The 12,201-nt window shown below is 34.7% G+C and overlaps 2 protein-coding genes across 2 annotated transcripts; both read right to left on the bottom strand.

Annotated features, from left to right (window-relative positions):
* Window positions 1-3,132: 3,132 nt before the first annotated feature.
* On the bottom strand, window positions 3,133-9,028 carry LOC135839785 (uncharacterized). The gene is made up of 9 exons (XM_065355986.1): window positions 8,602-9,028; window positions 8,369-8,534; window positions 8,039-8,299; window positions 7,824-7,970; window positions 7,590-7,752; window positions 7,460-7,515; window positions 4,938-5,036; window positions 4,308-4,518; window positions 3,133-4,233 (listed from the first exon to the last, which is right to left on the bottom strand). The coding sequence occupies exons 1-9, from the start codon at window positions 8,691-8,693 to the stop codon at window positions 4,007-4,009; spliced, it is 1,422 nt and encodes a 473-aa protein (XP_065212058.1). The 5' UTR covers window positions 8,694-9,028; the 3' UTR covers window positions 3,133-4,006.
* Window positions 9,029-9,613: 585 nt separating this feature from the next.
* On the bottom strand, window positions 9,614-11,286 carry LOC135842125 (protein twisted gastrulation-like). Its single transcript, XM_065359494.1, has 4 exons — window positions 10,903-11,286; window positions 10,608-10,814; window positions 10,323-10,524; window positions 9,614-10,238 (listed from the first exon to the last, which is right to left on the bottom strand). The coding sequence occupies exons 1-4, from the start codon at window positions 11,120-11,122 to the stop codon at window positions 10,151-10,153; spliced, it is 717 nt and encodes a 238-aa protein (XP_065215566.1). The 5' UTR covers window positions 11,123-11,286; the 3' UTR covers window positions 9,614-10,150.
* Window positions 11,287-12,201: the final 915 nt, after the last annotated feature.

Below are 12,201 nucleotides of genomic sequence, written 5' to 3'. Positions count from 1 at the left end.
TAACAGATTTTTGAAACTTGAAATTTCCCCAAAATGTCATCAAATGGAGATGGAAAACTGAAATTTACTCTACACTCCAATTTTAACACCCTCTGAAGACGACTTCAGGTGGGTTCAAGTCATTTTGGAGTCTCCAGCGACTTTTTTGAAAATTACTGGAGCCTCCAGTAGATTTTTAAAACTTGAAATTCCATCAAATTTTCATCAAATTTTAATTTTTTTTGATTAAAAATTATTTTTTCATTTTTTTATTTAAACTAAAAAATTAAATCAACTTTTTTTTCAAAAAGTAATAATTTTTTTTTTTTTTCTATGATGGAGAGTCGAAATTCATTCTGCAAACTAATTTCAATACGCTATACGAAGTCGACTGCTGGTGGATTTAAAGTCGTTTTGGAGCCTCCAGCGACTTTTTGAATGGTTGTATGGCGTTTTTTTGGAAAATTGAAATTTCCTAAAAGCAGCTGGAAGCTTCAAAATCATTTGAACCCACCATGTAGACTGCGAAGTAAATTTCAGCTTGCCAACTCCATTTGATAAATTAATGTTGCGAGGATTTAAAGTTTCAAAAATCTTCTGGAGGCTCCAGTAATTTTCAAAAAAGTCGCTGGAGTCTCCAAAACGACTTGAAATCCATCAGCAGTCATTGAAATTAGTTTGCAGAATGAATTCCGACTCTCCATCGTAGTTTGATGAAATTTTGGGGAAATTTCAAGTTTCAAAAATCTGCTGGAGGCTCCAAAACGACTTGCAATTCACCTGCAATACTTCGTAGCGTATTGAATTTTAGTTTTTAGAATAAATTTCAGCTTTACAACTCCAATTTGATGGAATTTTGTGGGAATTTCGAGTTTTAAAAATCTGCTGGAGGCTCCAGAACTGCTCAAAACGGGTTGAAATCGTTTACAATCGATTTCGCATGTCGAAAATAGGGTATATCCTAAATTTCAGCATTCTTGGTCAATTTGGTAAAATTTTGATTTTTTCCCTCATTTTTGACCTAAATTGGATTTTCAAAAATTCACCAAAAATCGAAAAACGCAATTTAGCACTTGAAATTTTAACAGGTGATAAATTTTTGCATGATCTTTCGATATACCTTCGTAAGGTTTGAAAAATTTCGTGCAAGTCCTATGTTGAAACGCAAAATCTGCGATTCCGTCTGACCTGTCAATCAAAATGGCCGCCATTTTGTAAGTAAGGCCAACTTTTTTTTGGACAAGTTTGCTTTAAAATGTTCCTTAAGATGTCCCCCTAGGATGTACCCTTTAAGAAAAAAGTTGTCCCGGTTGATCGGCGGGGGGGGATGCAATTACTCCTATTGTCATATGCTGGACTACACGTTTTCAACTACATTGGGGTCGCTAAGCATGACGTCTCATTTGAGCGATTAGTTCGTAACTCTCGAGAAAATCCTATTTTTTGAGAAATATCAAATTTTTTAGCAGAGTGATCGAACATTTTCACAAAAAGTCGCAGTTTTCAAAACGAATAGGAAATTTTTCAATGAAAGAGTGTCAAATGCAAAAAACTGACGACTGATTTGAATTCGGCTACCTCGAATCAGTCAAAAATGTATACCAAAGCTGGACAAAAATGACATTTTCCGACCAAATCAGCAAATTAACAACGTACGTTGCTCAAGCAATACAAAAGTTAATAAAATTGCCTAACCAGTTTGCCGTAAATATAATGTGTATTTTTTTAAGAAAAAAGAATTTTTGAATTTTGAATTTAGGAGCAAACGGGATAGAAATTCTGGCCATTATTTTTTTTTTTTATTGGCACGGAGAATTCATTTCCGGTTTCAGATTCCCTCCAGTGTGCTTCTTTCAACGAAAAATTTCCCAATTTAGGGCTCAAAATTGAACGAAAAAAGAATTGTTTTTATCAATTCTGGGTCACCGAGTACGAAATTGATGTATAATTTGTGCTTCAATTCGTAGATTTTAAAAAATCTCTGTCTTTTATTAAATTAAAATTTTTTTGAAAAATTTTCAACACTGAAATCCAACATTATTATTGCGGAAGTACCTATTTTTTTTTAACAAATTGGAAATTTGTTAATGAAGGAGCAACCGGTTTGAAAAATTAAGGCAGGATTCGAATTCGTCGATCTCGAATTGTTCGGAAATGTTCATTAAAACTGGGGAAAATGGCGTTTTCCGACTAAATTAACAACGTTAATTGCAAGAGCAGCACAAAAGTTGATGAAATTGCATAACCAGTTTGCCATAAATGTGATGTGAATTTTTTCAAAAAAGGTACTTTTGAATGTGGAGGCGAATCGTGTGAAAATTGAGGCCATGAGAGTTTTTTTTTTGGCAAGGAGAATTCATTTTTGTTTCCAGATTTTCTTGTACCGGAAATTGAAAATTTTAGAGCTGAAAATTGAGCAAAAAATTATTTTTCAGAAGTTTCATTTTTCGATAACAACTAGTTAAGATTTGAGCCTTGCTTCGTAATTTTCAAAAACATTGAAATTTTTCAAGGACATTAAAATTTTTTCGAAAAATTAAAGTTTTTGACATTTGAAAAATTCAAAATTTTTGGGAAACATTAGAATTTTTCAAAGTCATTAATTTTTTTCAAAAATTACAAAATTTTTCAATTTTTTTGATACAATGGATTTTTTTTCATTTTAAAATTTTTTTACTAAAATTGACTTTTTTTGATAAAATTGAAGAATTTCGAGCAAATTTAGAGCCAAATCCTTATTTATTTTAGTTGCAACCTGGCAAAATATTAGAGGAGCTAAGTAATCAAAACTTTACAAAGAAAATGAAAAAATTTAGAATTTTTCAATATTTTGAGAATAGTGAATTCGGTCAAATGAGGAATTCATCGTAAACAATACTAATTTTATTTCAAATCCAAGCTCATGCGTTTAAATTGAGCAAATAATCAATTTTCAACGAGAAAAAGCAAGATTTGCACTCTGCACTGGTTAACTCTCAATCACAAAAATCGCAACTCGAGTAATTAATTTAAAAAGTCAATACCATAGGAGCAAAAAGCCCAGCGATTCAACATGGAATAAACTAGGAGCACATAAACCTGAGATTTTCTCATTTCCAAACAAAATCAACTGCTAAAAACAAGAAATACCTACGTAGATCAATAAAAACCACATGAATTTGAAAATATTTACTAAACATAATTTTCACCGATCATAAATGGCTTCGTAAATTAAACGAATATTCTTTCAAAGAACGAAACATAAAAAGTAAATAAGGAAACATCTTCCAGCGGTCATTGGTTCAGCCCATATTAAATAATAAAGCTTCTAAAACACACTAATTATGACTTAGATAAAAATATTAATTAAAAATAACAACACGATTAAAATTTCGTTGTTCTTTTAAATGCATCTTAATAATAGATAACAATATTACTTTGTTTCTTTACACACACACACACACGCTCTGCAACAATACAGAAAAACAAAAAACTTGTACTCACAAAGTAATGGAATCAGAAAGAAAAAAAGAATTCAAAAAAAAAAAAGTCGTGGAATACGTGGTAAGAAGAACGGGCACCTCGAATTAAATGCAAACAAAAAATTATCAACCATATTTGACGTTTAGATTTTTTTTATCACATTTCTTCTAGTAAAAAAAATTACAACTAGACATTTTTTAAAACAAAATGCCTCAAGTCTTTGGTATCTACGATTATCTCGTAGAATTCCGAAACGGTATCGATACTCAAAATGGACGAATAAATGACGCGACGATAGTGAATTTTCATTCACCGGGGGTAACCCCTAACGAGGTATCACAGATTACAACTCATAAAATTCTACACGCTTCTAAAATTGATTGTACAAGGTGGTCGTCTCACATTCCATCGAAACAACCTGCATTCTTTTTACAACCATCGGAAAAAAGTAAACGTTAAAAAAATAACTACTACGTCTCTATTATAATATGTAATATTAATGCGAAGAGAAAGTCGTAGCCAAAGAGAAAAAAAAATGTCAAATTTTCATAATACTGAGCGAGAACTAAGAAGTCATCGTGTCTCCTTTTACGGTAACGAATAAGGAAACAATGCTCCAGAATTTCGATAATCCGCGTTGATTACGTTTTTCTTCTTCTTTCATCGTTGATGTCATTTTCGAGAGTTGTTTTTTACGTAATTTGAATTCGCCGATTTGCTTGTTTAGTTCGTTACATTTTTGTTGAGCTGTTCCTATGCGATTTTTCAAGTAATTTATCTCGTTTTCTCGTTCTGCAAAAATACGTCGATTAATACAGCAGCAGGTTGAAATGGATTTTTCGAGTGGAATCACTTTAGCCACTTACCAGAGTAACTTTTCATTACAGATATAATACTATCGTTCATACTAGGCGACGCAGGTTCGGTAATATCGGGACTATAGGTAACATTTGTATTTCGTTTGGGCGACAGAGGTGCTGCGTCCAAGCTAGATTCATCGAACGAGTAAGAACTACTGTTATCATTGCTTGTCGTTGGAGTAGCTCTCAACGATTGCTTCCATTTGCTGGATATTTTCTAAAATGTAACCCATACACATTTTCATGATGAGAAATACTCGTATATTCCTAAAAGAGAAACTCTCGAAGAAGTTTCCACCTCCAATTTGAAATGGACTTTAATTTTTGGGAAGAGCATAGTCTGACCCCCCCCCCCCGCCGCCGCACCGACAAAACTTCCGCTGTCCAAATCGGTTTTACAATTTTTCGTGAATTCTAGAAAAATTAAAAATCAGGTCGTTTGATTTTTTGAAGAAATGATTTTCTTTGACTTTTCTCGGTTTTTTTAGACTAAATTTTTCAAGTTTCTAGGGGTTTTAGATTATGCTCTTTCAAAAGATCACGGTCTCATTCAAATTTACAGCGGGACACATCGAGAAGTTCACTACTTGAAATCAAATTATTGAAGAATAAGGTACAACTGATAAGAAATAATACCCCAAGATGCTGTTTCCCATACAGATGTTCTTTTTTATTGTGAAACGTCACGAACCATTGGTCACAGGCTTTACAATATAATTCTTCGTTATCTTCCTCCTATAAATACATTATAAAGTTAACGTTAGTTACAAAACACAACACATCATTTATAGTCCGGCATATGACAATAGGAGTAATTGCACCCCCCCTCCCCGCCGATCCTCCGAGACAACTTTTTTCTTAAAGGGGTCGTTCTTAGGAACATTTTAAAGCAAACTTGCCCAAAAAAAGTTGGCCTTACTTACAAAATGGCGGCCATTTTGATTGACAGGTCAGCCGAAATCGCAGATTTTGCGTTTCATTCAACATAGGACTTGCACGAAATTTTTCAAACCTTACAAAGGTAGATCGAAAGATCATGCTAAAATTCATCACCTGTCAAAATTTCAAGTGCTAAAGTGCGTTTTTCGATTTTTAGTGAATTTTTGAAAATCGAATTTAGGCCAAAAATGAGGGAAAAAATCAAAATTTTACCAAATTGACCAAGAAAACTGAAATTTGGGATATACCATATTTTCGACATGCCCAATCGATTGGAAACGGTTTCAACTCGTTTTGAGCAGTTCTGGAGCCTCCAGCAGATTTTTTAAACTCAAAATTCTATCAATTTGGAGTTGTAAAGCTGGAATTTATTCTGAAAACTAATTTCAATACGCTACGAAGTACTGCAGGTGAATTTGAAGTCGTTTTGGAGCCTCAAGCGACTTTTTTGAAAATTCCTGGAGCTTCCAGTAGATTTTTGAAACTTAACTGAGATAGAGGTCGAAATTTATTCTGCAAACTAATTTTAACACACTCTGAAGACGACTTCAGGTGTGTTCAAGTCATTTTAGAGCCTCCAGCGACTTTTTTGAAAATTACTGGAGCCTCCAGTCGGTTTTTGAAACTTTAAATTTTCACAAAATTTCATCGAACTGAGATGGAAAGCTGAAATTTACTCTACACTCCAATTTTAACACCCTCTAAAGACGACTTTAGGTGGGTTCAAGCCATTTTAGAGCCACCAGCGACTTTTTTGAAAATTACTGGAACCTCCAGTAGATTTTTGAAACTTGGAATTTCACCAAACTGAGATAGAGAGTCGACATTTATTCTGCAAACTAATTTTAATTTAACACACTCTGAAGACGACTTCAGGTAGGTTCAAGCCATTTTAGAGCCACCAACGACTTTTTTGAAAATTACTGGAGCCTCCAGTAGATTTTAGAAACTTGAAATTTCACCAAACTGAGATAGGGAGTCGAAATTTATTCTGCAAACTAATTTTAACACACTCTGAAGACGACTTCAGGTGGGTTCAAGCCATTATAGAGCCTCCAGCGACTTTTTTGAAAATTACTGGAGCCTCCAGTAGATTTTCAAAACTTGAAATTTCCCCAACATTAATTTATCAAATGGAGTAGGTAAGCTGAAATTTACTTCGCAGACTACATGGTGGTTTCAAATGGTTTTGAAGCTTCCAGCTGCCTATAGGAAATTTCAATTTTCCAAAAAAACGCCATATAACCTTCCAAAAGTCGCTGGAGGCTCCAAAACGACTTGAAATCTATCAGCAGTCAACTTCGTAGCGTATTGAAATTACTTTGCAGAATGAATTTCGACTCTCCATCTCAGGTTGATGAAATTTTGGAGAAATTTCAACTTTCAAAAATCTACTGGAGGCTCCAGTAATTTTCATAAAGTCGCTGGAGGCTCCAAAACGACTTGAACCCACCTGAAGTCGTCTTCAGAGGGTGTTAAAATTGGGGTGTAGAGTAAATTTCAGCTTTCCATTTCCATTTTAATGAAATTTTGGACAAATTTAAAGTTTAAAAAATCTGCTGGAGGCTCCAGGAATTTTCAAAAAGTCGCTGGAGGCTCCAAAACGACTTGAAATTCACCTGCAATACTTCGTAGCGTGTTGAATTTAGTTTTTAGAATAAATTTTAGCTTTACAACTACAATTTGATGGCATTTTGTGGGAATTTCGAGTTTCAAAAATCTGCTGGAGGCTCCAGAACTGCTCAAAACGGGTTGAAACCGTTTCCAATCGATTTGGCATGTCGAAAGTAGGGTATATCTCAAGTTTCAGCTATCTTGGTCAATTTGGTAAAATTTTGATTTTTTTCCTCATTTTTGGCCTAAATTCGATTTTCAAAAATTCACCAAAAAATCGAAAAACGCACTTTGGCACTTGAAATTTTGACAAGTGATGAATTTTTGCATGATCTTTCGATCTACCTTTGTAAAGTTTGAAAAAGTTCGTGCAAGTCCTATGTTAAAACGCAAAATCTGCGATTTCGGTTGACCTGTCAATCAAAATGGCCTCCATTTTGTAAGTAAGGCCAACTTTTTTTTTGGGGTAGTTTGCATTAAAATGTTCCTTAGGATGTCCCCTTTAGGAAAAAAGTTGTCCCGGAGGACCCGCGGGGGGGGGGATTCAATTACTCTAATTGTCATATGCCGGACTATTACGTATTTTCATTCCAACAATAATTTACCTCAATTTCATCGGTAGCATCGAAATCCGATTCTTCAGTACCGTTAGTTTGTCTTCCTAAGGAACAGAATCAACACACATAGTCATTCATCGATAATCTTCAACAATAGCACTTGCATCAGTCAACTTACTTTTGGCTCTTTTCCACCGAAGATAGGTCTGATAAGCGTCAGATTTACGATAAACTCGCAATTCTTCTCTATACCTTTTCTTATCGATTTCAGCCTTATCCAAGTAAAATTTCTTCTGCGATTTATCCAACTTGGTCCACTCGTTACCCAATAATTTAGTAACCTGAGGCCAAAAATCACATTTTCAAAATGTCTCAGCAAATATGTCGCAATCTCATTAGTAAAAATACTGACTTCGTGGAATGGTAAGTTTTTGTAATGTTTCCTTTTATCGATGAGATAAAATACGTAACCGGTTGAAGGCGCTTTGGGAGGTTTGAGGTCGGACATATCCGGAGGTTTACGTTTCCTCCCTTTAGGCCAGCCTCCTTTTCTTTTACCCTGTGAAAATTACACCATTTATTTGAACTCGTTAACAGACTCGATGATTTGTTCGAATTGCTACTCACTTGACCAGAAGTATAACTCTGAATGGACGAATCGCTATTGTTACTTTCAGAAGTAGAGGCCGTTTTGGTAGATAACATGAGACGTTTCATACTGGGAGAACTCGTAGTCGGCTTACGACTATGTCTAGGAACGAAATTCATATCATATTCGGAGGTAACCGTTTCCTCGGGAGTAGTCTCCGTCATCGTTTCGGTTTCAATATCACCGTCACCTTCGTCTAACGAAGAACTTTCACAGGTTTCTTGTATTACATCCAGACTCTGTGTAAACAATTGAATCATCAGTACCAAGTACCACAGACCATATAAGAAGCGCAAAGACAAACGTACCGAAATCAATGGGTAATGAAGAGGATCATCCATCGATAAAGAAGTTTCATCCGAGCTCGACAGCGGCTGAGATGAGAGCAATTGAGCGGTAACGCTGTGCAAGTCATCTATACCTAATCCGTGTACTTCGTTGGTTAAATCTTCGGCTAACGCGTACCATTCGCATCTGTAACGATAGAAATACGCTTAGAATACGATGAAAATATGACATTTCAATGTTTCGGTGAACTTACCCTCTTTCGTTGTTTACAAATATACCGTTCAAGTCTGCTGACGGTTCTGTATGAGAATCATCTTTCTTGATGTCGATTTGAAACGCTGACATGATACCCGATTGGTTTTTCAACAAAGTAATACGTTTAATTCTTCGGAATGTAGCAAGATGTTGTGTTTGACTTCATCGCACCTGGATGGCATTTCAATTTGTAAACACGAGAATGAAAGGCACAGGCTGTTTACATTGTTCGTCTTCGTAGTGAATCACGTAAAATTAGGAATCCACGATACAAAATCATTCGTATTTATCACCAAATACTTCTAATATGTATTCATTTTAAAACGCGAACAATTTAAACGATCGTAATCGTAATTAAAACAAATTAAATTAATAATAAAATAATCATCATGACAGTAGGATGACAGCAGGAATTTATTTTTCACCTAAATCGTCTCTTATTTTGGTGTGGAGAACTTGTGGCTCTTTATGACGAGTAGTGTCTATTTATCACCAATGTGCTTGATTTTGTGGGGAGTGTACGAAATTTTTTCGAACTAAAAAATGCTTTGACGATTTTGAATTTATTTCGATTTATTTGGTTTTTGTTTTTAATTTAATTGATATTAAAGAAAAAAAAATGAAACTGAATTTGGAAAAAAAGTATCTCTGAATTTTTCAGGCAGCAGGCACAACTGACACAAGGCACACAACCTTTTTAATGCGTACATTGCGAAGTGAACAAAGAACAGTCGTTGTTCGGCTAATAATGTTATTCTCTACAAATATAAAATATCTATCAACTCTAAAATTGAAGACTATGAGATGGGCAAATGAAATTTCGAATTTGCTCCACATTTTTAAATTTCAAAGATAGGCAATTTCACAAGATGAATTTTTTGCTTTGCTTTAAAGTACATACTACATCATGATTTCGTTTTCAAATTTCCAACTTCAACATCAACAAAATTTCAATTTTTAAAAATTTTGTTTTACGAGACTCGTAATTTTTTTTAAAAATAAAAAATTACTCATAAGAATGATATATTTCCAATAATCCTACAATACAAAGAAGAACGTACAAAAATAGTCATGGCACAATATTACTTACACATAAAATATTCAAATACGACAAGAGAAAAATAAAAATGCAAAATACTGGTAAGCTGCGAAAACACGAGAGAAACAAATAATGATAAACAAAAAATAAAAGGAGCAAAATTGCAAGTCTTTTTCTTGTTCTTTAGAATTAATAGAATAACTTAATTACTAACCGAAAATCTATCACGTAATGGAAGACAAACATAGCATGAGAATTTCATGTAAAAAAGATAAAATATCACAATGAAAAATAAGGCACATTGTTTTCGATACAATTAATAACTATACAAAATCTCAGATCTTCTTCATACTATCCGTAGAAAATATAGAACAAATACGCAAAATAATACTCATGTTTCTTGAAATTGGAAGAAACGGATACGACGAGAAGTTTCAGATTTGGAACATTTAAAAATTCGCGATGTTTCTCACAATAGGATTCGGATCAATTTTCACTGACTATGGTTTCAGGACAGAACATCGGGCGATTCTTCTTCACCGAAATCCAGTTGGATATCAGGTTGCACGATTTCAGGAGGTGGACATCGAGCACATCTGCGAGTAAAGTAATAAATAGTTTCATTATACATATTTCAGAAAACTCATCGAGAGATTCGATGATGAAACTTTCATCATTACTTGCTCTCGTTGACTCCATAATCCGGACATTTTTCTCCAACGCACTCGCAACATCCGTCATGAAACCAACGATAACTATTAGCTCCCATGGACTGACACGAAGCTCGGCATTTATTCCAAGGCATACACGAAGCCATAAACGCTACAGAGCAATTAAAAGTCACGATATCTTTGCTAGGATCGACCTCTTGTTCGTTAGTTTCTGTTTAAAATAAATTACCATGATATTGAATCACATCAATTAGGTATATAGTATTTAAATAGTACAAAAATTCCGATTCTTACGCATCATCGTCGCCGGATCTTTTTTTATTTCTGGTCTGTAAGCGGCGGGATTCATATCGATGGGGAAAGTCAACGAATACCATCTTTCCAAATTATCGTTTTCTGCTACCAAAGAATGAAATAAAGTAGGGATCGGGTCGTAAAGATCTTCTACATGGCTCATTTTACTCAATCCGGTTTTGGTGACTTTCGGTTTTGGGCACATTTCTACAGAACAAAATTAACGTAAGTATGTAAATTTGTATCTCAAGAATGGAATAGTAAAGACTTGGTATTTTATATAGTTGATATTTACCAACGCAAGAGCAGCATTCGCTCCATAGATGACTCAAGCAATTGAAACAGTCCTTACAACACGAACAGCTTTTCAGGTCGCATTTACAAGCTTGAGTAATTAAACATTTACTAACTGTACTGGCACAAACAGCTTCGTTGCAACTGTCTACTGGAATGGGCCACTGGACGACGTAAAACACCGCACATATGTGAAGAAATAATAATGTTCTTACGTACATCTTTAAGTAGGTATATCGATATGTTACAGTGAGAACTTGAATTTTGATCGTTCGAGATAAAAATTTGATCCACGAAAAAATATTAAATGAATTTTATAGCGATTTTACAAGAATTTGAACGTGAATTTTGATCAAAAATCGAGTTATCAATTTTTATGAATAATTTTTAAAAACAAAACAGAAGTATTGGAACATTGGAAAACGCTACTTTCACAACTATTTTGTTTCTATAACGATATTCGAGGATTCGTTAATGAACGAATCATGACTCCGGTCCGCCTCTCCGGCTACCCCTCACCCCACCAGGAACGGTAGCCTAGGCCGGCCGGCCGAGTCGACCCTAGGCTAAGGTCATCTATCAGCCGGGTCAGCCCTCAAGCCCAGGGTCATCTGAGTCATCTCCAAATGATTCTCCAATCTGCATTCTTTATTCTTTCAACTTGAAACTGATAGTTTGAACTTTGAAACTTGAAACTGGTTGACTGAATTTATGATCAATTGATCATCTATGACTATGACAAATAAAATGCTGCTGAATTGCTGACGAAGAAAGTATGAAGTATGATGTATGAACTAGTATGAGTATGAAGCATAATTTTAAAAATTTTCTCAATCTGCAGAATGATGAGCCTTGGCCAGTTGATTGGGTCATCTCCTGATCCTGAAGAGCCTTGAATGAGATTGAGATCATCTCCGGACCACCGGATGAACCGTGGATAATCTCCGGGTGGATCTTAGGTGACAAATTGAAAAAAGATTGTTGTGAAACTGGGTTTGAGATTTATGGCAAGACTTGACCCATACTTAGAAAATGAATGATTCACTGAACTTTTTGAAAATACAATTTTCAAATTTCCATTGGAGGAAGCTGTGAAGCATGTTTTTAAAAAATTTTTCAACGTCCGGATGAGCCTATGGTCATGTCATGGTCAATGGTCATCTCCAGATGAGATCAGATGAGTCTAGATTCATCTCCGGGTGAGCTAAGCTCATCTTCAGATGATTCTTGGGTTACAAACAATTTTTCAACATTTGTTTTGACTAATTTTGAAATTTTGGTAAAGGAAGCTATTAACTAA

This window comes from Planococcus citri, chromosome 3, assembly GCF_950023065.1.
Source record: "Planococcus citri chromosome 3, ihPlaCitr1.1, whole genome shotgun sequence".
Lineage (NCBI taxonomy): Eukaryota > Metazoa > Arthropoda > Insecta > Hemiptera > Pseudococcidae > Planococcus > Planococcus citri.
This window is presented reverse-complemented; position numbering and strand designations above follow the sequence as displayed.